A 27,298-nucleotide genomic window follows, 5' to 3' on the forward strand; every position below is an offset into this window, starting at 1 on the left:
TTCATCCATTACTGGAGACCCAGTTCTCATTTGTGGAGCTTTTCAGGACCACCTACTGTCACTGAGTCCCCTATTCTGAGTTCCTGGAACATTTGGATCCATGAGAATTTAAAATCAAAATGTGAATTCAAGTTCTATTTTCACCCTCTCGTAGCCATGAAACTCTGGTGAGTTATTTAACCTTTCTGAGGTTCCCTTATATGTAAAAAGAGGTTAATGATACTATTTATTTCATGAAGTTCTAGTAAGGATTAAGTGAAATAATATTTATAAAAACCTTACAAAATGGTAAGTACTGTAAGTATTTGCTAATATTACCAACTAAATTAATCTGTTTTTCTTATAGTTTGCTGTACAATATTAGATTTATCTCCCTAAGTTATACTTTCCTCAAGGCCAGAGTCTTTATATTAGAATTCTCTGGACTCCCTTTCAGATCCTAGTGGTATTAAATATGGAACTATAATAACACTTTCTATCTTCACAGAGTTTTAAGGGCACTCCTAATATGCTGGACATCTTGAGGGTTTGTCCTTCAGATACACCCTCCATCCCTTTCTGCTATGCCCTGTAGTCCAGAAGGCTGATCTTTGTAAAAAAAAACAAAAACCTCTCCTATACTAGGGCTTTGTGCTGGGTCAACCAATAAGGAGTGCCAGCAGGACGTCTATGAAGCCTGAGGAAAGTGAGGCTGGGGTATTCATTTCCCTGGTGGCATGTTCAGGGTGGTACAGAGTGGCTGCATCCTATTGCTGAAGGCCACAGGTCTGGTCACATGACCCTCTCCTCATGACCACCCTCTCTGACTTATGGAAACTGCTCTCTCACTTTGTCCATCAGGTTCTTCCAGCAGGTCTATAGGTGCTATCTCTAGGATACTGTGCTATCCCTTGTTGACTTCCTTAAACCTTCCTGCATTTTTTTTTTTATTAACCTCTCCTTATATCGCCCACTTAATGAGTATGTCTGTTTTCTGTCAGGAGCCTGACCAGTGTAGCCCTCTGGTCCAGGATAGATAGTAGTATCCCATGGTTAAGTGAAAGGGTAGTCTTTCTTGGACAAGAACTTACTTGTCCAGGGTGAAAGGTAGTAAATGGTAGAGCATGACTGGCATTGTGTCCAGGGCTTTCCTGGGTACATCAGAAAACCTCCAGAATAACTGCTCAAATACATGAGAGAACTAATTGATAAGAACTAGTGATGCAGGGTATTACAGTGGGCATGGCTTTTGTCCCACAGCATTCTGGTTGTGGTTACTGCCCCAGGATACTCTCTTGGAAGAAATTATGTTATGTTTCATTTCATTTCATTTCATTTCATTTCATTTCATTTCATTTCATTTCATTATTTCATTTCATTTTCTCTTGCAGAAAAAATAACTCGGAAAGTTATTCCTTACTACTTTTCTGTAGTTTGATAGATCAAACATATGGTCAAATACAGACTCAGGCTGATGCGTGAAGGAGCTCTTTATATGTCTTTATCCAACTGAGAGTCTTGGGAATCTCCCTAGTACTGTGAGTCTAGGAAATACCAAAGATGACCCTTCCTTGGTCTTGCCATGAAATAGCTCCAAATCCTGTATAAGCCACATGATTATTTGGGGTCTCATTTTCTTCATCTCTTACATTAACAAATTAAATTAGATGATGAATTATAGGTCTCTTCAAAGGGAAAGAAAGAGAGGGAGAAGGAGAGGAGAAAAGTAGATTGTAGCCAAGAAGAGGAAAGAGATATGGAGAGAGAAAGCAAAATGGAGCCCAGCTATGGCAGCCTATCTGGGTTGAAAGGTCATAGAGAAAGGTGCCATAGCCTCCAGAGCCTTCTCAGAAGCTTCCTGCCAGCCCAGGCCCAGCAAGGCTTCCCCTATATAAGCAATTAAAACCTGGTTGATGTTAAGCTATCAAAAAGTAAATATAAAACACGATTAAATATTAAGAAGCCAAACAAAGTGGCCTTATTAAAAAGGCACAATATAAGCACGATGTGCCATCATTATTATTACTGCTATAAACTGGGAGGAGGCATAAATGCCTGCCCTTGATCTGCAGCCATAATCCAAGGAAGAAAACCAGGGTCGCTCTGCTTTCAGCAGGCTATAAACATCCAGTGCTCCCAAGCAGAAAATTTCTCTCCACAATTGTGGTGCCACTGAGTCGGGCCATGGATGTGGGTAGGGGGAGGTGGGCAGTGGCAGGAGGAGGCAGGGGAAGGAAGTTTAGCTGGGTCAAACAAATGTCTGAACTTTAGCCCATGGCTCTTTCCTCTTCCTCCCTCACCCTGCCCCACCTTCATTAGTAATGGCAGGGCAGTGTGGAACATTCTCAGGCCCTTGGGACCATGGGGGAAACAGGACATCCGGCCACACAGGAGGGCATGGACATCCCCAAGGAAAACAGAGCTCACTGAAGCCATTGGGGTTGAGATGGGATCTTCTGGACATGGATGATGGTGGCCTTTCTGTGTAGGATCCCTTTGGAAACTCAATTTTTTTAGGTACAAACTACTTTTAGGCTGTGGGGAACAGTATAATTCCCAAAGCCTGGTTTCGCAGTACATGGTCACCCATGTGGTATGATATAACAAGGACAGAGAATGACTTGTGTCCTCAATCCCTCTCCAACTCAGTCCAGTGATGTCTACTGGTCATTCCTTCATTTTAGGGTCTTGTCCCTTCAGAGTGCAAAGACTCTTGGACGTGTAATAGTAGTATCTGCCATTTCTATCCTAATACTAATAGTATTAAGAAATAGTAAGAATAATAACAGCTACTATTCCATGCACTTTACATATGCTAACTGATTCAAGCTTCAAACAATACTACGAGGGATTATATGTTTCCATTATATATTCCCATTTTATAGATCAGGAACTTGAGGCTTAGAGAATTAAGTCATTTATTCAAAGCAGGCAGCTAATAACATCCAGCATTTGAACTGTGGTAGATGTTATGCTGTCTCCCCTCTCAAAGCCCTTTCCCAATCATTAGAGAGGACTAGAGAGCCCTACAAGTGTGTCTGGATCCCTGAGAGGAGAAGGGGAGCAGAAAGTGCAGGTGGAGGTCCTTGGGAGAAGCCATTTATTTCATGACCCTGCCCAGGGCTTCCCTGTCAGCTCTCCTGGACAAAGAGGAAGAGGCAGTAAGCAGAGCAGCATGTTAGGAGCATGGGCTCTGGAGCCAGGTGGCCTGAGTTTGAATCCTGTCTCTGCCACTTTGGAGTTCTGTTCCTTAGACATGGTATTTCATCCCTTTGTGGCTCAGTTTCTCCACTGCAAAGGGAGATCTGAATCATACCTGCATTGCAGGTAGGGCAGACTTCATTTTACAGATGGGAATGTTAAGGTCCAGAGAAGGTCAGTGACTTGCCTGGGGTCACAAGGCTGGTTGGTGGTAGAGGAAGAGTCCTCTCCCCACATCCAGCACTGCTGCCTTTCTCACTTGCCATTCCCTCACATCATGGGGAGGCTGAAAGTCCACCCTGGAACATCATAGCTGAGCAGAGGCCCAGAGCTCCCTCCTCTTGTCTGGAATCCAAAAGTTCCACTGTGGATGAGGTTTACACTTTGTGCCCTGTTCTTGCTGTCTACAGAGGCTATATAGAACTCATGATTCAGGCTCATTTTCTCTTTTTCTTGGGCTCTGTCTTCCCTTTCACTGTTTTCCGCTGCTTGAGATAATTTTGACTCAGGTCAGATTCCTGCAAGAAGCCCTCCAGGAGCCCGGCACAATCTCGAAGGATGTGGGTACCCACAGAGCAGGAGCTGCCCCAAATAAGGAGCACCACCTCTTGGGAAGGGTCTTAGCTTTGCCTTCCCTTCCAGCATGCAAGTAAATTGCTGCCTTAAATTTCTAGGCTGCCTCCATTAATGGCATTTATGTGAAGTGAGTCACTTTAGCTCCCAACCCCATGGTGCCTCTTCAGCCCCATCATTTCATGAATGAGTTTATGGGCAGCTGTCAGGATATCAATCAGCTTGCCCCCTTCTGTGGCAAGTCCTTTAATTAATCTCCCAACTCCACCTGCTGGAGGATTGCAGTTGTGATTTTCCTCCTGCTTGCTGGGGTGAGGATGTAGTCTTGGGTCCATATTGTTATTTTAATGGCCCACATGTGGCACTGAAAGGTCCTTCTACAGTGTCACTTCACAAGATCCTAGGCCCCCTGCCTTGGATGAAGACCCAGGAAAGCAGTTCTCCCCTCCTCTGCATCAGTCAGATCCTGTTAGGATGGGGTTCAGAGCTCAGGACCACATTCACAGAGGGGTAGCAGCCAGGGGGGTAGCTCTGGGATGGTGGGGGGGCTGTATGTCATGTTCCAGGAAGAAATTAGAAACCTTTAGTCTAACGTAGGTTAGGAGGCATCACCTTCTTCAAATATTTGAAGTCTTTTCACTTGGAGGGAAGATATTGCCGGCTTAGAGTAGTTCTACAAGGAAAAGGCATCAAAGAACTGGAGGGATAAAGATTTTTCCCTAATGTAAGAAACATTTCTGAAGTGGCCTGGCTGCCTTGAGAGGCGAGGAGTTGCTTGTTATTGGGAGTTTGCAAGCCTTTGCTGGGGGTTTGAGAAGAGATTCCTAAGGTTTCTTTTGCTTAGAAAAATAAACTGAGATTTACAAGAAGTGTGCTCTTATTGATGCAACACCATGTTGTGGATTGTTTGTGAGGGGTATGGCTGGGCCCAGACAGAAGGGGTTCTTGGAGCCCTTACCTGATACTCTCATCTGTTTGGGGAGCCTTCCCTAGGCATCATTTCATCATGTCACATCACTGCCATGCACCACACAGAACCTGCAGCCTACCTCCTGAGCCCCCTGTGATTTGGCCTTATTCTATCTCTACCTACTGAATGCTCAGGGCCAGGCATTCAGCTCTCCTCTTGACCTCTGGAGCATGCCACACTGGGTTAGCTTGGTTTGATGCCATTTTGTGGAGAGCCTAACACATGCAAGGTGCTTGCCAGCAACTGTGTACCCACCTACATCTGGTCTTTGCTGCAATGTCCCCTGGGCTCCTCCACGGGCATAAGACCCTCTTTCCCTCCAAGTCCTATTGTCTTCCCGAGGCCTTCTTGGACCAACAGAATCACAGCATTCTTCCTCCCCAAACAGGTACTATTTGTACCATGTAGTTCAGTGCTCTGGTATATTTACAGTTCATTCTCTGCTCATTAGGAAGAGCACAGCACTGTTGTTACTCTTGGGAAACCATGCCATTTAATTCTCACAACCACCTGGGGAGACAGCCAGGGAAGGTGTCTTCATTCACAATTTCTAGATGAGGAGACTGAGGCTTCGTGTGAGCAGAGGATGCAGTCTTGTCAGTCCTCTGCTCGCTGCTGCTCCCCCAGCCAATGGTGCCTTTGACTTTGGCTGGTGAATGGAGGGAAGAGCCACACCTCATTGACTCACCTGCTTTTTTCTGCTTTACTTTCCTGTCCTTTTCTTTCCACCACAGCTCTCAGAAAGCAGGGCACCTTCCGTGGCACCACACTGATTTCCCTGGGAAACCAGATAGGCAGTGTTGCAGGCCCATGACTTCTGCTGGAGGCCCAGAGGCCACTCACAATTACTGGTTAGCACACACCCCCATTCAGCTTTCTTCCATGGCTCTTCTTCACCCTCAGAGAGGGGTCCAGATGAGCATCTCTGGGGTGGGGCCAGGGTCAGCGCTGTTTCACTCATTCTCCCTTTCATCAGGGCGGGGACTGGAACGCAGTCACCTGCTGAAGCCTCCTTCCTCCCTCTTTGGCTATGCTGGAGAAGGGCTCAGACTAGTGACTGCTGGGTACGGTGGCTCATGCCCATAGCAGCGGGGGTGACTCTAAACCAAGGCAGAGAAGGAGGAACCACCCCCAAACCAAATGTGCAAGGAGAACATGTGGATTTTACTGCCAGACAATGTCACTTTATTATTCTACTGAATATACTCTCCCTCCAAATTGTTCCCCTTAAGATTTAATCTGAATCAAAGGAATTATTCACTCTGCATCCCTCCTCCCTCTTTTCCCTCATCTTAGAACTCTTCTGTAATTTCTCAGGAGAGTTGGGCTGGCTGGAGAGGCTGATTGTTCCTCCTTTAGAAGAGAGAAAGGGTTTTTGAAATCTAGAGAACAGGAACCACTGTCTTCAACAAGCAAAAGGCCTGGAGGTACTGGCAGGAAGTGGGAATGCTAATGCTCCAGAAATCAACTTTAAATGGGAGGCATGACCTTGGGTTCACCTTGGCCTTCCTGCATGGGGTGTAGTGCCACCTCTGGGTTATTGCACCCCTTCTGAATCCTCATTTCTATGAGGATTTGTGCTATGGGTTCAGTGGCCCAGCAAACCCAAAAGGAAGGACACCAGAAATTTTGGTTTTTGGACACAGTCATGGTCATGGCAGGTGGGATAAAGAACAGGTGTTTCCAGTAAGGTAGAGAACTGCTGGTTGTGTGGACAGCATGATGAACAGGTGTTGGTGGTCCGTATAGAGGGGACATGGGGACTTTGTGCAGATCCATGCAACTCTATTGCTTTTGCTGCTTGCATTATGGGAGTAATCCTTATCTGATGGTTAGCTGGAAAGGACTGAAGATAGAGTATTTGCCTGACTTGAAGAAGCAGAAAGGAGACAGTAGCCCATTTTTTATTCCAATAAAACAGACAGTGAGCCTCCTTGCAGATGGGAGGGACTAAGTAAGCACAGAGGTCAGCACTGGTGAGGAAAGATGTCCTGCGTAGGGGTGGGGGAAAAAGAGACGCAGGCAGAGAAGTGTCATGGAAACTGTATATGCCAGAGTCAGGAGCCTTGTTCCAGGGTGCTCCTCAGCACTGACTCAGTGTCTGGGAAGGATACATGGTTTTAACAGCTCAGTGCTTCCCTCATAGGTTACTTGGAGGACCAATGGGAAGATGTGGGCAATGATGTCAGCACAGCCCTAATGGAAATGTAAGGCAGGAGGGAAAGCAGAGACAGAGAAGCAATTAGTGTGAGTAATTAGCCAGGCGAGGGTAATTAACAATGCCATCGGGAGGGCACTGTTGTGCCCCCTGACACCTCAGACCAGGGTGTGGAAGTTAAATAGCAACTTGTCTCCTGTCAGCTCAGGAGAAGGAAGAATTTTATAAAAACTGGAGTTGCACAAAAATGGAAGGGGTTTCTTGTGACCTGGTTGGTGAGTTCCTCTCACAGAATGTTCAAGAAAGGGGGGGGGGATGGACTCCATATTGTATAGATGCTATACAGGAGTTTAATGCATAGATGAAGACACCAGGGGAGTAGGAATGAGCTTCTGAGACACTTTCCAGTGCTGAAATCCTAATATTCAATGTTTTCAAGGTAGAGACAAAGTTATCAGGATATTGGCTCTGGGAACAGAGCAGAAGCATAGCTGCTGGATGCTGGAGGGAGGCCACCCAAGGTTCTAGTAAGAACTTTGGACATTGTCTATCCTGTAGCCAACTGTAGCTGCCCAGCCATGAAGGGCAGAGACAGGGTCTGTGAAAAGGAGGATATTCTCTGCCTGGCCCAGACACCCATAACTTCTGGAATATAGGACTCAAAGAAAAACACAGTGCCAGAGGGGGCTATAAGGGATCAGAACGCTCAAGGGTTTATAGAAAACCAGAGATTATTACTTTTACATACTAGGAAACTGAGGCCTAGAGGGGGAAGGGTTTGTTCAAGGTTACAGAGCTATTCATAGTAGAGCTGAGACTACGAATCAGTCTCCTACTTTTCAGGGTCTTCTTTCCCTTCTACTTCCCCTCCTTATCACCAGGTATTTCTGGCAGGGGGGGGGGTGGGGGGTTACCTTGTTCTTTGTGCTCACCTCTTTCCTGCCTGACAAAAGAGAAAGAGGCTGGTCCTTAGAGTCAGACAGACCTGGACGTGAGTCCTGGCTAAGCCTTGTATTGGCTGTCTGGCCTTGGGCAAATTATCTGAACCTTATCTTTCTCATCTGAAAAAATGGAGATAATAATACCAGTCTTGGAGGTTTAAGTGAGGATTAGAGATAATATGCCTGGGAACTGTATATATTTATTGGGGAATGAAAAAGCAAAATTCAGGCTAAACAGAAGAACCTCAGGATCACTTGCTTTGCATCTAAAAGGTCATCTGGAGTCTGAACACTTCTTAGTGATGATATATGTTTTCCCAGGGCCAGTCCCTAAGGATGGCTGCAGTTAATGGAGCTCCCTTTGGGGCCATCAACTTCCCCCATGTCTTCATCATTGTTGTCAGTCCTTTCATGAAATATTCATGAAGTTCCTACTGTGTGCTAACAGTAACTTACCTATGGTATGGTCCCTGCCTGGAAATGCTTAACAGCTTGTGAGAAGACAATCTGTAAACATCTTTAACTATCATGAATCCTGAAAACCTATTCAAGCACAATTGGAAAGAAGATAGCTGCATTTACATCCCTTTTGTGCTTCTTGGATTCTTTTTTTAAACCCTAAATGAAACCAAGAACCTGCCAGAGATTGTGTTCTGGTCTCCTAACCTGCTCTCTGCCTTGCCATAAAAGGTTATTTTGGACCACAACCTGGGCACCATGGTGGTCCTTCTAGCCTTACTCTGGATCTCAGTTGGGTGCAATCATATGGGTCCTGGGCCTTTTTAGAGTGGCCCCTGCTCCAGATTTCTGTAACTTACTTGGAAAGAATTTCTGCTTCTATGAACCAGTGACACTAGTCACAGCGATATTGGAGCCTCAGTTCCAGTTTGGTTTTAAATAGATTTTTGTCTAAATATATTTTTTAATATGCAACAATTGGGTTAGTCTAATGACAAATGTCATCCCCTACCATTGCCAGAGCAACATGCCATTTCCGTTAGGAGTGATGCTTCCTGGCCAGACTGAGGCATGGAAAATAATTTTGGGTCGTCAACATTTCCCCTCAGTTTCGTTGATCTGATTAAACTTAGAAACGGAAAGAGGAATTTACAAATTAGATGCTGTTCTCTATTTATTACCAAAATGGTTGCTTTCCACTACATCCAGGAGATACAGTTGAGATCTCATTAAGTCTCAGCTTGTGATAACATTTACTCCATAAATCTCCATCGCATCCAGTGAATGAAACGAGCATGATGCCAAAGACCACATAATGGATGAAAATCAAACCTCTGCCCTCTTGGAAGATAGTTGACCTTTTCAAGCCTTAAATGTATTCAGTTTTCCCATCCTAAAGAAGCAGCTAGGCATTTATTCTTGGTACTCTCTTAACCATTTCCTGACTGCCATTCTTAGCCAGCTAGCTGGCCTTCCAGAGAGAGAAAGAAAATAAGGATATTTCTGATACTTCTCTGGATGAATGTGAAGAATAAAGTGGAGAAGAGGTGAGGACCTGAAGAAAAACATCAAGGAATGGGCCTTTCCTCTAGCAGAAGTTAGAAATGTTGACAGATCAGAAATGGAAGACGAAACATTAATTTGTGTGTCTGACTCATTATATATCCTCTGCTAGATCACATCTGGCCCTTCCTGGTTTTAGCTCTGACACAGTGACAAGGCAGGCCCCAGTCATCTGTTCCCAATGGCAGAGTTTCAGACTTTCAGGCCAAGACCACACTTTTCTCCCTCTCCCCCTCTGAACCCCATCTCTCATCCCTTTTCCAACTGCTACTCATTGCCTATCTGCCAGGCTCTGTGCTAATGCTGAAAATACAAAATTCCCACCCTCATAAGGTATGTGCCCCAGTAGATTGTATAAGATGGATAAATAAATAGACACAATATATGGTGCAGGCCTGGAGTAGGTGTTCTGGGAGTGAGGAGAGGTGGAGGGTGTGGTGAGGGGAGGGCAGGTAGAAACGGAGCTGATGCAGTTCCAAAGGCAGATGGTGGAGCTGGGATTTCAAGGCAGGGAGATCGGAGTGCATATAGGTGCCAGGAGGGTCTCTGGAACAACAGGCTGCTTCCAGAGTTCAGGGAATCCTGCAGGAGACCCAGTACAAATTCTGGGGGTCTGGGAACTGCAGGATTCTAGAATCAATTAAATCCTTCTGGGGTTTGATGGACTGGAGAGATCCAGGTTTGGTTCAGACTCCTAGGACTAAAGCTAACATATGTCAACTTAGAAGTACAGAAACAAAAGACATGGCGGGGTGGTGGGGGAGGACTTTGCTGTCTGGCCCAACCCCTCATTTTACCAATGAGAAGACTGAGAAGGACTAATTGCCAGTTGGTAACTGAGTGGGACCTGGAAGCCAGTGGCCTGTTTCTCTCAGGCTCCTAATCAGCACCACTACATCACACAGACTACTCCCACCTAAAACTCTGGCATCCTGTTAGGAGAGAAAGGTGAGGGCCATTCATCTCACATTGCTGCACTCCCAACTCATCTCAAGTGGATTAATGTGATTACGGAAATTATAATGAAAATGTATACCATCTGAGAGGCTTAAAAAGCAGCTCTACAATTTTTACTAAAGCTTGGGATCTTCCTGAGGAAAACCTAGGGTGTTTTGCCCGATTGTCAGCAACCGACCACTGCAACTTCACGGTCACTGCTGAATGGCAGAATGGGCTGTAGGTCAAGGGGGCTAGGGCCCTCTATCATTGGCATTACTTTTCACACCAAGAAGAGGCTCTCCCCTCAGGTGATAGCAGGGATCTTTTCCTCTGCCTGTGCTGGGCACAGCAAATGTGGTGCCAAACTTCTCATCATAGCTGAACTCAGCTTACTGAAGCAAGTAATAATACATACAACGAGACTCCAACTCTGAATATTTCTGACTAGAAGGGGTCCTCAATTTTTTCTTGTCCATGTGTAAGGTGTGTATGTGTGTAAGTTTGTATATATGTCTGTGTTTATATGTACGTATTGCAATTTCAGAGGATTTTGTTAGCATAGTAACTGGCCTGATAGTGGATACCATTATCATATCTCACGAGTCATTGAAATGAGATATAGTGGTTGGACAGGTTGATTTGAAGCTTGGAATTGGGAAGGTAAACAAAGGCTTTTCCCCTTAAAGCCAGCCTGTCAAGCATATAATTAAGGCTTTCCACCTCGTCAGTAAGTTGTTGAGAACAAATCTATTATATCACACCCAAACACAGCACAGACAAGTTCCAGGGAAGTTGTAATAATTCCTTAACAGCTTTGGGCCTGTGTTTATATTTTCTCTTGACCTCTAATCTTGGAATGCTTGTGTTCCTGCATATGAGGCACTGTGAAGTCCTGTGTATGAGATTTAGGGTATGTTAGTCAAAACCAGCTTTATGCTTGGCAAATTGTTTTTAGAACATCATTTAGGGAGCATCAAAGGCTTTTTAGTCCAGATGTTTAAAAAGTATCTTAATATTCATACTTTTTTTGTAAACAAATAAAAATAAAACAAACCAACACCAAGGACCTTATCAAAATTTGAATATACATTTTTGGAAAGCACAAACCTTAAACTTCTTCCATCAAAGCTCTACCTAGTGAATCGTCCCTGAAGATCTTTGCTGGGAGTAATTTTTGTCAGTCTGATGAACTAATATGAATTAAGTCTTTATTGAAAAGAGTATATATTAGTATGAATCTGCATGGCTAAATATTTGTCTTCCTTTTTTTCTCCTAGGCTATCTGGAGATCTCATCTGGAATAGGACATTTGACTCTTTCACTCTGGTCTTCCTCGATGACCTCTGCAGGAGACCATTCATTCATGGACTGTATTTTGTGAATAGAGTCTTAATTGCAAACATTTTTCTTGCTCATCCTCCACTTTGAGATGGGTGACACTGAATGTCATGATAGTCTGGGTCCTCCTGGTGGATCCAAACTGGGGGCAGGGGGAGGAAAGTTTATGGCCTTTTCATTGAAGTCTAAGGGTAGGCCTGAAGTCAGGTGTTCAGAAATGAACAACAGTGATTATTCTGTTCTGGGAGGACTGTGCCCAGTTCCCACTATGTTGTCCTTGAGCACGTTGTATGATCTGCCCTGAGAGTGTTAAAACCTACATGCATATCTGAGAAAAAGTAAGTTTGTAAGCACCGTGAGTGGGGAGGAAATCCGCCCTTTGCTGTCTTCAGGAAACATACCAGTCTTATAGGAGATAGGGTCCTACAGAAATCACCCAGATGCTTCTCTTAGCATCTGGTAAGGCATGACTGGACGCTGTGTGGCTCTGCCCAGATGCTGGGAGATAGACTCAGTGACCTGAAGACCCCTTTGTGCCCCAGGACTTTAGGATTCTGTGATTTTCTGATTGTGCTGGAGCCATCCACTTGGCTAAAGAAGGAATCCAGAGCCTAGTACAGGGACACACAGAAAAGTCACTGCAATGGAGTGTTTGTGTCACCCCAAATTCGTATGTTGAAACCCAACACATACCAATGTGATGGTATTTGGAGATGGGACCTTTGGGAAGTCATAGGTCATTAGTATAGAGCCTTTAGGATTGGGATCAGCAGCCTTAGAAGAAGAGGTCAGGGAGAAGGCTTGTGCTCTTTTTACCATGTAAGGACACAGAAAAAAATCAGCCCTCTATAAACAGGAAAAGGACCCTGCCTAAGAACTTGACCACACTGGCACTCTGATCTTGGACTTGCAGCCTCCAGAAGTATGAGAAATCAATCTTGTTTGAGCCATGCAGTCTATGGTAACTGGTTACAGTAGCCCAGAGGGAGGCAGGAATAACGCTTAACTGGACCAACCCTCCCTGTTCCAGCTTTCCCTCTTCTCCTTGCCTTCAGCCCAGCCGACTACTGACATTTTGCCTTCTGATTTTAAGAGTTCCATTCATCTTCCCAAGGGACCACTCTTCTATTGAGCTAGTCCTTTAGGGTGATTTTGTTGTTCCTGACCAGGCTCCAGTTCTGTCCTACTAACCACAAGACTTAAATGCACAGTGATCATAATGATTAATAGTCCAGCACTTACAGCAGGTACTATAGTTATTTAAGAGGACAAAATATTTCCTATTATATGGGAGCATAAATCTCTTTTGGAAACACTGTAGTTATCACCAGAGGCATGTGCATTTCCATTTGATGAAGTAATCCTGAAGGATGGAGCCATCAAAGCCCTATGTTTGGGATTGCTACTGAACTTTTTTTTTTTTTTCATAAGTTACTTAATCACAAGGGCAGGGATTAAATGAGGTAGAGTCACTTGAATTCTACACATGGAACCTTTCAGGGTAAAGGGACTGCTTGTTGGTGTGTTTATGGTCGTGGATAGAAACAAGCCTTGAACAGCAGGGGCCAAGTGTTGACAGGGCTCCCAGACATGACAAACTAGCTCCCACGGGGAGTCCTTCAGGGGGACAGGTCACTGCTGCAACCCTTTCACCATCCCTGGGTCTGGTAAATTACTGGGTATTTATCCCAAAGACATTTTGGTCTGTCATTCCCCAGGACTGTCCTGGTGGATGCAGGAGATGGGTGGAAAGTCATCTTTGCACTCCATTCCCCTTCTATCACCCTCATTTTGGCTATATCAGCCCTTGAAATGACTGACCTCCCTGCTTGCAGCTTCTCCATCCCTCCAACCACTTGTTCCCATTAAGAGCATGGTGACCTTTCAACAGTGAACTCTGCTTAAGTCTCTTCAGTGGCCCCTCCTTATCCCCAGGATAAAGTCCATGTCTGAAGCCCTCTGGGACCAGGGCTGTCTTCTTTCTTGGCTTGTCTTTGGTTTCTCCCCCTGCACCCCAGAGTCAGGTCCTTTCCTTTCTCCTCTTCTTCGTTTTCATCCTCCTATTACTTGCCTCTATACTTGATATATGTGGCTCCCTCAGCTTACAATGTCCATTCTCATCTTTGTTGCCTTGTGAACTGATTCTGGTCTGTAGCATAGTTCCTGCCACTTGTCCACACAACTCTAGCTGTTCTTTCCCCCCTGGGAACTTAGCTAGACTATGTTTCCCAGCCCCTTGGAAGCTAGCTGGAGCTGGTAACTATTTTGGCCAATGAGATGGGGATGGCAGCCATGCCCACACTTTTAGGCCTGGTCTTCAAATCTTCCCGAATGCCCCTCTATACTTCCTCTCCCTTCCCTCTTCTTCTGGTCACATGCAGGGGATCCGTAGAGGCCCAGGGGGTGGTATAGCTGCCAGCAGGAAGAAGCCTGGTCCTCAAAGACTGTGTGGAGGTGAATGTCCCCTCCTACCAATATCAAACCCACACTGAACTGTGGAGCAAGAAGTAACCTTCACTGTGTCAAGTGACTGAGACTCGATTTGCTTATGACAACAGTTAGCCCACCCTGACTGACATGGCACCCCTCCAGAATCATTCCCTGGGTAGGCAGCCTGTCCACCCTCTTCCAAATGCTACTTCCTTTCTCCTGTATTTCTCCAGTACCTTTTTCATACCTTCAGCTCACTGCTGTAACCTGTGTGTGCATCTATCTCCTTAACTAAGCTGTAAGTCCCCTTAGGACATGGACTGTGTTTATTTATCTTGGTATTCTGAGCGGACAGTTGGTAGTTAAACATGTGTTGAATGAACGCACAAATGTCTCTCTCAAATGAGCATGTGTGACTCCACGAGGTCTCCCCAAAACTGTTCATTATCATAAGGCCAGTGATCACAGTTTCTGTGCCCCTTCTGCTGGCCTCCCCTACCACACACCCTGATGATGGAAATATAGTACGTGGTTAATCTCCTTCCATTACCAGATGATAATTTTCCACATCAGCACACATGATAGAGGCAGGAGCTGTCACTCCTTCTCCTTCACTAACAGCCTTGTGACAGATAATATATCTTGATGTGACATGGGGCTTTTATCTGTCAGTGTTTATGTGGAAGGAAGGGAGGGATAGGTGTTAGGAGCCAAGGGCAACTGTACTGTGGGTGGCTCTGCTTGGGGGGTGAGCACTGGTTATCAGAAGAAGTGGATCAAAGGAAATTTAGGATGCCTCATCTCCCCTTAGATCCATTTGCTGAGCTACTTCCAGCTCCCAGGTGTGTCGATCTGTTTGCAAAGCACCAAATTAAAATAGGCACTTTACTGGGTGCCTACCCTGGGTGAGGCTGAATGGGCAGATCCATTGTTCAAAGGGTTTTGTGGTTTCAGGCAGGTGACAAGACTTTTCCAAAAACACCACATATGAACTCCTCGCTGTGAGGCTGTCCCTGGCCAGGATTCTTCCTCTGGGCCTCTATAATGCCGAGGCTGCTAGGATTATCAGAGGTTTGAAAGCGATGACCCCATTGCACTGCATAATCCTGCATTGTCAGAGACAAACTGTATCATGTACCTCACAGTGGACTTGCCAAGGCAGGAGACTGGATGGTCAGTGAGCTAGAATACCCCGTTCCTGGAGCATTCTGGTTGACAACACTATCCTTTAATCAAGTCCCAAAGGGCCATGAACTGAAAGAAATTCTGACAGGTCATATTCATGTTTTCTTTCAAGCAAGATTATCTCTTAAACTATTCCAAATGGACGTGTTTTTTTTTTTTAAAGATTAAACATATTTTATTTTATTTTATTTTATTTTATTTTATTTTATTTTAAGTAGGCTCCATGCCCAACATGGGGCTTGAACTCATGACTCAGATCAAGAGTCACATGTCCTACTGACTCAGTCAGCCAGGCACCACCCCAAATGGATAGTTTATTTTTTTTATTTTTTTTTTATTTTTTAATATATGAAATTTACTGTCAAATTGGTTTCCATACAACACCCAGTGCTCATCCCAAAAGGTGCCCTCCTCAATACCCATCACCCACCCTCCCCTCCCTCCCACCCCCCATCAACCCTCAGTTTGTTCTCAGTTTTTAACAGTCTCTTATGCTTTGGCTCTCTCCCACTCTAACCTCTTTTTTTTTTCCTTCCCCTCCCCCATGGGTTTCTGTTATGTTTCTCAGGATCCACATAAGAGTGAAACCATATGGTATCTGTCTTTCTCTGTATGGCTTATTTCACTTAGCATCACACTCTCCAGTTCCATCCATGTTGCTACAAAAGGCCATATTTCATTTTTTCTCATTGCCACGTAGTATTCCATTGTGTATATAAACCACAATTTCTTTATCCATTCATCAGTTGATGGACATTTAGGCTCTTTCCATAATTTGGCTATTGTTGAGAGTGCCGCTATAAACATTGGGGTACAGGTGACAAATGGATAGTTTTTTAAAAATATTTCAGAGACAGAGAAAGTGAGAGCACATGCATGAGCTGTGGAGGAGCAGAGGAAGAGAGACAGAGAGAGAGAGAGAGAGAGAGAGAGAGAGAGAGAGAGAGAGAGAGAATCTTAAGCAGGCTCCATGCTCAGAGAGAAGCCTGACACGGGGCTAGATCCCACAACTCTGGGATCATGACCTGAGCCAAAATCAAGAGTCAGACACTCAACCAACTGAGCTGCCCGGGCACTCCCAAGTGGACAGTTTTTGATCTCAGTTAACTTTTTTTTTTTCTCTTGAACAAGATAATGCCATCACTTCCTGTTATGCTTCAAACATAGTTCTTATAATCATAAAGCTCATCCTTTCTCTCTTTCTTTAAACATCAAACTCATGCCCCTTTATGTTAACATTTAAGATCAGTTTTCCCTGCCACTTTCTCCCCTCTGCTGTCCTCCCCTCTCCCCGTTTCCTCTATCTTGCTTTGCCCATTAGACTGAAGGTAATAAATGCTGTAAGGAAGGAGATGAAAAGGTTACTCTGGCCTCTGGGGGGGTTAGAGAAGCCCTCTTCTAGTACCCTTCTGGCTGGAGGAGGAGGACAGTCACCACAATACTGAGGGGAGAGATCATGGTATAAGGAATATATGAGTATAAAGGTATATAGTACAGGGTCAGCAGAACGGGACTCAAGGCCTACCTACCTGAGGTTAGGTGCAATGTGCAAGCTATAGGACATGAACAAGTGAACTTCTCAGAGCCTCAGTTTTTCCATCTATAAAATGGGACATGAATATCTACATAAGATGATCTTGGGGAAGATTAAATGAGATAATCTATGTCTTTCCCCCCTTGCATGCAAGGAAAAGACATGTCCCCTGTCATGCCCTTAGCTCTGTTCTGCCTCAACAAGGAGAGCCCATAGAGGGCTGATATGTGTCCAGTATCCAATCTCATAATCCAAAAAGCACAAGCTGTGCGCCCCCTCAGCACAATGACTCCCCCTCAGAGAGAGAATGTGGGAGTGGAGGATCTCACCCCCTTGATCCATTGACCATCAAGCTTTTTCTTTCAGTGGGTCTATAATTCTACCTCCTTCCAGCTGTTCATCTAGGCCCACTTTCTTAACCCCTAAATCATTTCTACCCAGACTTCCAATGCTGATACATTCTCTGAGGGCCTACTCTGAGTATGGCTAAGACTAGACAAAGGGTATTTGGCCAAGTAGGTAGCAATGTAGATATATAAAACTTTAATATTCTTGATCCAAAGACTTGGATTCAACTCAATTTGGTTCAATCTTTTTTGGATGGGGGTAGTCTATTAATTATAAATCACTGTACTGGATGCTGAGTGGGAGAATGAATAAGAAGTTAGTAAAGCATATTTTCTGCCTCCCAAGAGCTTTCTGTATGACAAGAGGGCTGGGCCATCTCTACTCACACTGGTGAAGCAGGGGAGAGGTCGAGAGTGTCTGACAGTGCTTGTCCTGAGAGGGAAAGTCTGGGAGGACTGAAGACATGCTCCTGGTACTGAGCTGGTAGGCAGGGTTGGAGCAGGTGAGTGAGGTGAGGAGGGAAAGGGTATTTTAGGGAGAGATGCATCAAAGTCCAGAAGCAAGAAAGTAGCAGCCCTGTTTGGAAAAAAAAAGAGTAGTCTAGTTTTTCTGAGGGTGAATAGAGAGTGATATGCTCAAACTATTGGCTGGGAGATCAGAGGTGCTGGCAATACTGAGAGAAGATGTTCAGGTTTTATTTTACAGTTGTGCAGAGACATTTAAAGCTTTCTAGCAGGAAACTGACATGTCAGCTCTAGAAATATGAATTTGGCCACATCATGCAGGGTGTATGGAAGTGGGGCTGGTGGGCAGGGCAGCCATATGGTTACTACCTGGGGGAAGTGAGGTGGAGAGAAAGGGAAGGACGGGGTGAGGGGACTCTCCATGGGGCAGGAGGAACTGATAAGACCTGACAGTTGACTGAATGGAGGAAGGACCACAGAAGAGGAGGAGTGGGGAGAAAGAGGGAGGAAAAAGAAGCCCTCTGGCCCAGTGGCCTGTAGTCAGGAGGGTAGTGAAGTTGCTAGAGACAGAAGAAGGCTTGGAAGATGCTGGTTTGGGCTGGAACTCTGGTTGGAAGGCAGAGGATGCTCTCTCCCAGGCACTGGAGAAGGAATGGACCTTCCAGGCTCTGGGGCCCCACCGAGGACTCCTGGCCTTTCTCAGTCCTTCAAGATCTAACAGCCTCTTTGCTCTGCCCCTGCTGAGTGCACAGTTGGCCAGTGATCCCAGGAAGACAGCTCCCACTTATCCCTTCACATGGCAAGAGCAGCAGGAGTGATCTGGTGGCTCAGTGGGTAATCTTGTGTCTCCAGGAAACTGCAGCATTGCCTGGCAAGTACCTGAGTGCTTGCTGCCATGGGTGCTAGATCTAAAAAGGTGTAAGAAGCCCTCTTCTGGTACATTTCTCAGCTGGTGTTGACTATTTTCCTCACTGTAAATGTAACCATTTGTCTTCTTGTTGGGTGTAACTGATTTTTGGCACAAGCCCCCCTAAAGATATAACCCTGTGTGTGCTCTTGTGCTCCCCCAGCTTGCCTTTTTCTCCTTCATATGTCATCACCACAGAGCCCTGGGCCCTGCAAGGATGCAGGAAGCTTCCTTCTGTTTTGAAAGGGTGTGTGAACTGGGAGTCTCCCTGAGTGGGTGGGGGTAAGGGGTAGGGAAGGGGTGCGTACGTGCTTCCAGAGCAGGAGCAGTTATTAACCTATAACTTCACACACCAGTCAGGCACCTTTACACTGACCTAAGGCTGGTCACGGGCAGGCCATCAAAGTCTGTCAAATTCTATGGGGCTTTTACTTCTCCATTCCTCCAGAAGCATATAGCCATCATTCACTGAGAAGACTGTCATGGCTCAAGGTTAACAAGCTTTACCCCAAACTGGTTTTGCTGTAAGAAGTATATGGCAGCTCACTGGAATTGCTATGTTCAACTTCTCACTTATGTTCAATACCACCCCTCATGTAGCTCTTCCACTGTTCCCGGGGCTGGGACAATGGCATCTATAAACTTGCAGGGCCAGATAGCACAGCAGCCAGATTGTGCTCCAAAGGCAGATGGCTACCTATGGAAACCCCCGTCTGGGTCTTTGTTATGACATGACCCCCCTAAGGGAGGTACCACACACAATGCTACCACTGGAGCCAGAGAATCCACAAAATAGTGTCACTGCAGAGCCCTGGTGTATAGCAACTCCCACTAGACACTGGCATCTTCAGGGCACAGCTCTCTCTCATTTCTCAAGAGCTCCCCACACCTTTCCATGACACTGCAATCCTTCTACCTTGCCACTGTCCTTGCTTATGTGGGTTCCATGCCCATTTGCCTAGCTTCAAATGATACTTTGTAAGAGTGGAGAATGATTCAGAGCTAGTGGACAACAGATGTATATATGAAAGTACTCCAAAAGACAGTCATTAATGATGCCACAAGAAAGTCACTTCTGAACAGACAGAACGAAGTAGCTGTGATGGTCAGGGCTTCTGTGTCCTAACAGCCCAGGGCAAGGTGGAAGATCCTTTGCCAAAACTTGCTTATGGACAGGCACTCACAAACTCTTGTAAATCACTTGCATTATATGTGCAGTAATATTTCCAAGCCCAGGGATTTGTCAAGGAGTAGGGACACAGGGTGAATTAAGAGCAGCTGCCTGAGGACCTCACAGTGTAGCCTAGCAAGCATGCGAAGAGGGGGACACATCCCAAGTGCCATGGGAGGAGTGAGGGACAATTGGGGAGAACTATCTGACAAGGCTTCTGTGAGGAGCATCATGGTGTGGTGGAGAGTCCTGAATGGTGAATCAGGGGACCCAGCTCTGAGTCCCGCTCTCTCCAATAATCAGCTCAAGTGAGCTGTTCCTATCTTGGACTCCAGTTTCTTCACCTTATCTCAGGCCACATTCCAACACTAAAGTTTTAGGGCCCTTGTTTGGACCAGCTGGGAATTAACGGGGGTGGGGGAGCAAGAGTTATCTGGGGTCTGCACAGTCCGCTGTCACTGAGCAGCATGGGGTCAGGATGGCCCTCTCACACATGGTAATTAAAGGGTACAAAATAATGGAGTCAAGGGAAAAACAGTTGTTAATGTTTCATCTCATGCAATCTGAGCCAGATGGTTGGTGGGATTCTGTCACAAAAATCTAGACGTGTGGTAACCCCTGACCATGAGCTAAGTCCACGGTAAATACTGACTATATGGATTAAATTGTAAAAAAAAAAAAAAGGTTGAAATAATGATGCACATGCCCTTGACATGTGTACAACGTAAATCAGTGATTTTCAGATTACTGCTCTTGAGCCACATGGGGCCTTTTTGTGGGCAACCTGCTGCTCTCATAAGTCCTCAGATTTCTGTATTTCAATAATACACTATCCCAGACTCTGCAGGGCATGTAGCAGTCACGCGGCTCTGTCGGGTAATGATGATTGGAAAAGTGGCTCCCGAGTCACATAACTGAATACCACTGGTGTAAATATTTAATCCTGCTTATCTATGTGGAAATTCAATGTTTCACTTCCACCGTCTGTCTGTCTTTTATATGCTCATCCACATAAATGTCTGTCAGACTGCAAGCTTTAGAGGGCTGGGACTGCATTTAAAATGTCTTAATGATATGAGACAGAGATTCCCAAATGGGTAGATATTTAATAAATGCATTTTTTGATCTTGAGGAGGAAAAAGAAAGAAGAAATTTCTGACTTTATCTCTTTCTCTATGGCTTCTCTCTAACGACTGGCCTTCTATTAGATTCAATATTGAAGCTGGAAAAAGGGCCCTGTCTCTTGGAGCAGCACATCTCTACCAGTGGGCTCTGTGCAGCAGTGATAGTTTTCTAAGTGGTGCCTTCAAAAGGGATGTTCGTTGCTGCTCGGAGGTAGAGGGAAGGCCTCTGCATTACCCTGGTCTTTACTCAAGAGGAGCAGGGCTTGAAGGCCAAGACACATGTGGCTGCCTGCTTTGGAAGTGACACAGAAGCAACAGTGCACAAGCCTACCCCCTGCTTGCTTCACCTCTTTTGGGCCCAGAAACACTTCATGAGTGTAATTTTCTCCTTTTCCTAAGGCTGTCTGTAACCAGTGGCAGAGGCAATGCCTAGTACTGAAATGACTATAGATGGGGATATAATGCAAGGTTGGCCTTTAGACACTAACCTCTTAGGGTCACATGCAGGCTGGATTACATGAGTCTCCTCCTCTCCTCTTTCTGGAAACACTTAGATGGCTGACAGCTAGGTCATGTCTTCAAACAATGCTTGATACCATTCTGTGAAGTAGCTAAACTCAAGAGATTCATGAAAGAAGACTCTGATTTGCCCTCAAGCTTTGACCCTAACCATTTCACCCACTTGCTCTTGCTGAGGCCCCGGTGACCTCCACATTGCTAAGCCCAATGATTCGCTTTTGGCGCTCACTTTGCTTGACCTCTGAGCAGCACAGACCCTCCTTCACTTTTCCTCCTGTCTGTCTGGCAGTGCCTGTCTAAGTCTCCCTTGCTGGTTATTCCTCATCACCCCTGTCTCCAAACATCACTGGGGCCCAGGTTCTTGGAATGCATCTCACTTCTGTCTATACTACACCCTAGTATGGCAGCTAGGCTAATGCTGACTCTGCAAATTATAATTCTGTCCCAGACCTTTTCCCCAGACTTAGATTTATCCCAGTTGTTCACTCAACATCTCCACTTGGAAGTCTAATAGACATTTCAAACTTAAAGGTCTACAATGGTTTTCATGATATTCCTGCCCTGACATCTTTTCTCTCCCCATCTTCCCTGTATCAGTAAATGAGGACTCTACTCCTACTACTTTGAGGACAACCACCTTGGGATCTCCCTGACTTCTCTCTCTTTCACATCTCATATGTTATATGTCAGCAAATGCTGCCATTGTAGAGCCTGACTGCATTACATCATGTTACCAGGACAAGGCTGAACACCGTCTCTTGAGGCAGTAGCTTCCCACCTGGCTCCCTGCTTCACCCTTACTCACCTTCATTTCATTTTGCACATGATGGCCAGGGGGATCCTGTTAAATTTTACATAAATAAAAATCCTGGGTGGGTCGTATCTTTTCTCAGCTTGAAACCACCTGAGGCTTCTTGGCTCCCTTCTAGTAAAAGTCCAGATTCTTATAATGATTTTCATGATCTACTCCTTGATTAACCTTGGACCTCATCTCCTACCACTGTCCCTGTTTTTCACTCCTCCCCAGTCACATTAGCCTCTTTTCTGTTCCTATGTCAGCCATCTTCCTGCTTCAAGGCCTTTCCATTGGCTGTTCCCTCTGCCTGGAATGCTCTTTCCTCAAATATCTATATGGCTCATTTCCTTACTGCCTTCAAGTCTTTATTCAGATGCTACCTTCTCAGTGAGGTATTTCCTGGTCATCTCCCCTAGAAATGCAACCTCTCAACACTTCTGCCTCCCTCTCACTGTTTTATCTTTCTCTACAGTACTTACCACTCTCTGTCATACTAGTTAATTTATTGTCTATCTCCCCACTAGAATATAATTTCCATGAGGGCAGGGAGTTTTGACTATTTTGTTCATTGCTATATCCCCAGTGCCTAAAAAGTGCCTGGCACAGAGTTGCCCTGAATTAACGGATGGACAGAAGGAGGGAGGAAAGAATGAACTAGAATATGTTTTTGCATATAATTTCACTGGAAACATCATTTACTCTAATTACTTAGAGACATGCTTCTCAACTATGCCCTTTCTCTCTGTTGTCTTTCCAATCCCTGTTCCTTCTACTTCCTCAGTGGTTTTGCAGCTTTTCCTAGAAAAAAATGAGTAATTGGGCCCCTTTATGTAAGCCCAGCTACCATGGAATGTGCCATTAAACTGTCCCTGTGCTGGAGACAGCTCCGTCTCACCGGTGCCCACCACCAGTGGCATTTTGTAAGTGCCGACAGGGATTCTGCCTGAAAGTTGCCGGGGTCATTGATGAAGAGTGATGATACCTTTTTGCTTTTTTAAATGACCACCTAATTTTTGAGCTGAAAAGAACTGGTAAGTACACTAACCTGTAATCTTTTAACAATTTCAAAGGCTAAGATGTTACTTTAATTGAAACACACGTGTAATTTGTAACAGCATTTCTCTCCTCCTATTTGTTTTGAAGGGCAAACTATGAAGTTCTGAAGAAGAGAATATAGTTACTAAGCCACACACTTGCCTTTTCTGCAGATCTTTTCGTTGCCAACTCCTTAATAATTTAATCACATCAATTCTGCTTTTAATTGGACTTCCCCAATAGACAGTCCTTTGGCCCCATTTTCTGGCTCTGTTCCTAAGTCTCTCACATTCACTTCATTGCAAATGTCTATTTTACTCTCTATATCTTGCTTTTTCGATACATATTCCCTTGCCTCATTCCCTAGAACTGTTCCACCACCATCTCCACAACTGAAGGAGCCAGGTTCTCAACCTGTCCTCCGAGGACAGGTTGGCTGAGGATGAGAAGTAGACCCAAAAGTCTTCTCCAGCCATGAGGAAAGAGTATGAGGTGAGAGGCACAACAGTCTCCAGAGTTTGATTTCATCCATGTTTGAGCTTATGAAAATTTGGCAGAAACTTTGCCCATTGGGGTAGGCAGTTCAGTATGCTCTTCCCAAAGTTTAGCCAGATGGTGGGTGGATGGGTCTTGTCAATGTGATCTGCTCCAGCAGCAAAGAATACTTCCTACTGGAAATTCCTTAGAATTTTTTCACTTAATGGGCAAGGCAGGAAGCAGCATACTTCTCCATGGAAGCTCTTGTGTTAGCCAGAGAACAGGAGAACTATATGTCTATGTAGATGGCACTTAATTGTTTAGCAAGTAGTGGATACTGAACATTTTTAATAACATGGGAAGAAACATGTTCATCACCATTACTCATGAGGTAGGGGTTCCACCCTGACTCAAGGTGAAGAGAGGAGCCAAGATGCCATTTCCTGTGTCTTTGAGGTAAGCTTCTCTGTCACTCACAGGTCAACTTATCTATTCACCAAACCATTCAGTCCACCAACTGTTCAACTACTCCACAGTACCATTAACAGTATAAAATTAGGTGCCAGGCATTTTTCCAGAACGACCCTCAATGGCATTATTGCTCACTGTTACAATCCATCAAAGGTGTTGCCTTCCAACTTGCCAAACTACTTAGTAGAGCATAAGGGTTTCTTCAGGTTGTTAATTTATGTTGTTACCAGTCCCTTGTTGTTTGTGTGTTTTAATTTTGTATTTTCATCTTGAGCAGAGTTATTAGAAAGGGAATAGTTGATAGATGATAGTTAAATCAGTCTCTGAAATGAGGGAGCAGACATTCTGTTCTTTGTTCTCATCTTTGACTGTCTTCTTCTCTTTTCCCTGCACCTGCTCCTTCTCCCAGATTCCCAATTAGAATTCAGTTACTAATGAGTAGAAACACAAAGAAATCAACTGGGGAGGGGTTTGAACACAATGGACATAATTAATGCCTACTCACAAGGACAAGAAACTGGACTCACATGTTAGACACACATATGTGTGTTAGGATATATATGTACACACATTCCTACACAGTAGGGATTTTAAAACTCTAATGGGAAGACCATAATCTAACCCCTGCCCAAAGAGATGGAGCCTGGAGGAGGATGTCTGATCAAAAAAAAAAAAAAAAGTCCACCTTAGCAAAATCTCAACTGTCTTTTAGACTCTTTGGATTCTAAAAGGAATATGAGGCTTTACAGATCAACAGCTATTATTTCCCATCTGTGACTGATTTCTATGAGCAGAAATGATCACAATCAATGCTACAAATGTTGCTCCAGGTAGACAAACTGTAAGGACAAGTTGGTGGTAGAAGGTTTCACTGTTCTGGACTCTGTCTCCTCCCTCTCCCAGAACCCAGCCCAAGACAGGACAGCTGCTCACTGTTTCGGGGCTTCTCCTCATCCATGCCTTCGTCCTCGTTCTCAGGGTCGATGTCCTCTGCCTGGGTGATCCAGTCCAGGTAGCCCTTCAGGTCCTCTTCCAGCTGCTGCTTCTCTCGCAGCTTCTGGAAGTCTCCCCGAGCCTTGGCCTTCTCTCTCTCTTTGGAAAACTCTCTGGCAAGAGAGAGTGGAGTGGCAGGGTAGGGGGGCACACAGAGGAAGAGGGCCAGGTGGGTGGGAAGGAGAGATGGAGATAAGAGGAAATAAAGGGATTAATTTCTTCTCTTTGCACCAGGAGACCTGCCCACCTGCCCCTGCTTTCTACAGACAGCATTCTCTCATCCCAGGCTTTGTCTTCACTCTCACATAAACAGAAAGTCACTGAAGCGGACATTCTTGACACAGGCCACCAGAGTACAAAGTAACGGATAAAGTCCATTTCATTATTCTTGGATCACGGTCACAGACTTTGTCTTTTAATAGTGACTGTACTCCAGTGACCTGGAAACCCTTTTCAAACAGTCACTTAAAACCTCCATGACAGTTTTGGACCATGCACTTTCATTCTCCCCTGGAATTGGGTGGCCACCGGAAAGCCTTACAAACATCTCTGGATGACAAAGGTGTTAGGACTGGTGGTGTGCCAAAGCCCACTCACCCGCACTGGCTCCTGGGAGACCACCACACACAGCTCTTTGCTGCTCTAGCTTCACTGATATCTCCTTGTGGCTTGAAATTGGCCACGGTGGGAATATTTACACTATGGAAATTGGCAAAATGCTACAAACTAGGGCTTTTTCTTCCTGCAGAGCCGATTGGTAAATATTTACCAGTACACCACTGATTTAAGGCCCAGGAGATTTAACCTCCTTAATCTCTATTCTTACTACTAGAGCTTGTTTTGCCACTTTTAACATGCCTGGAAGGATTTCTAATCTAGAGAAACTTCTTCCCCACGAGGAGACAAATGAGGACTCCAAACACAAGAAAATGTCCTGGGGGCTGCCCTTTATGTTAAAAAAGAAATGTAATCAGAATGGAAAAATATATAAAAGAAAGATGATATAAAAGTTAAATGATGCATTCAGTTTAAAGTAATCATGAGTAGAAATTGGAATTGGATTGGGATTTGCTGAAAGAAGGGCGTACTGAAAAATTTCTGACAAAATTGGTATTTCTTTCCTATTTTCTGATTCTGTTCTTATTTTCTCTCTGACTTCAAATGCACTTTCTAGCAAGAAAGGGGCTGGCAGCAGAAGGAGATATTCAAGAGGGCTAGTTCTGAACTCTTAATGCCTTTTCTTCCAAAATAGGACTATAGGAGCATTTTCGTCTTTGATATTTAGTCAATGGGAAATGGGGCCCTTGGTGGTGGTGGTGGTGGTGTGTGTATGTGTGACATGTACTGGGCATCTTGGTTAGTTCACAGAGACCTGATTCTTCCTTCTCTTACCAGTAAAGGCCTAGTTCAGGGCAGGAGGCTGTAGCAATCACCTTGAAGGCACAAGCCACACTAAGGAAAGGCACCTTGGAAGGAAGGGCACAGCAACAAATCACAGAGGGACAAAAGCTCAGCGCCTGAATCCATTCAGTCCTGTAGAGGTGCCTCTGTCACCACATCCACTATCTATTTAGGATTTGCATTTTGCTTATGTGGCCTCAGAGCATACAGATTTTTAGCATTCACTATTTTTATGGTGAAAAGGAGTTAGGACAAGGAGTGGTCTAGGGAATTTTTTATTTTTATTTATTTTTTTTCCAATATATGAAATATATTGTCAAATTGGTTTCCATACAACACCCAGTTCTAGGGAATTTTTTAATTGGGAGATGCGGGGGCTCTCAAGCTAACGAGTTTTTTTGAACTGCTGTCTTAATGATGCTCTGCTTTGGATGGAATTTTCTTCTTAAATTTGATTGAATACAGTTCTAATTGGATTGAACTTGCTCTTTCTCCGGCTTCCTGCCAACTGGCACTACCTTCATTTTCTTCCAAGGAAGTTTAATGCCAGGGAAAAGCAACCAGATTGACAGCTCAAAATGAAGATGGAAGCTTTGCCTTGCTTTGTTCCCTCACTCCTTTTGCTGTTGTGGATGAGCATGGATATGCCCCCTATATCTGGGCATACCACCTGGGCTGTAGGCTTGTTCTCTAGAGATGGTCACCTCATATGGTAGTTCCTTCCCCATGCAAATCCACTCCAATAGCTGTGCTTCCAAGAGCCTTCTCTGGACTATCATTATGCCCTCATACATTTGCATTCTCCATTCCTTTTCTGTGGAAT

General features: G+C 44.8%; 1 protein-coding gene across 4 annotated transcripts in view; it reads right to left on the minus strand.

Moving 5' to 3' along the window:
- Positions 1–27,298, minus strand: part of CACNA1C (calcium voltage-gated channel subunit alpha1 C) — a 658,891-nt gene that overhangs the window by 159,252 nt on the left and 472,341 nt on the right. For all 4 annotated transcript variants that reach the window (XM_049627025.1, XM_049627026.1, XM_049627022.1 and 1 more), the window contains exon 9: positions 25,015–25,187. In XM_049627025.1, the coding sequence (XP_049482982.1) occupies positions 25,015–25,187 (173 nt within the window). The remainder of the gene's footprint in view (positions 1–25,014; positions 25,188–27,298) is intronic.

The sequence above is a fragment of the Panthera uncia genome, chromosome B4 (genome assembly GCF_023721935.1).
Source record: "Panthera uncia isolate 11264 chromosome B4, Puncia_PCG_1.0, whole genome shotgun sequence".
NCBI lineage: Eukaryota > Metazoa > Chordata > Mammalia > Carnivora > Felidae > Panthera > Panthera uncia.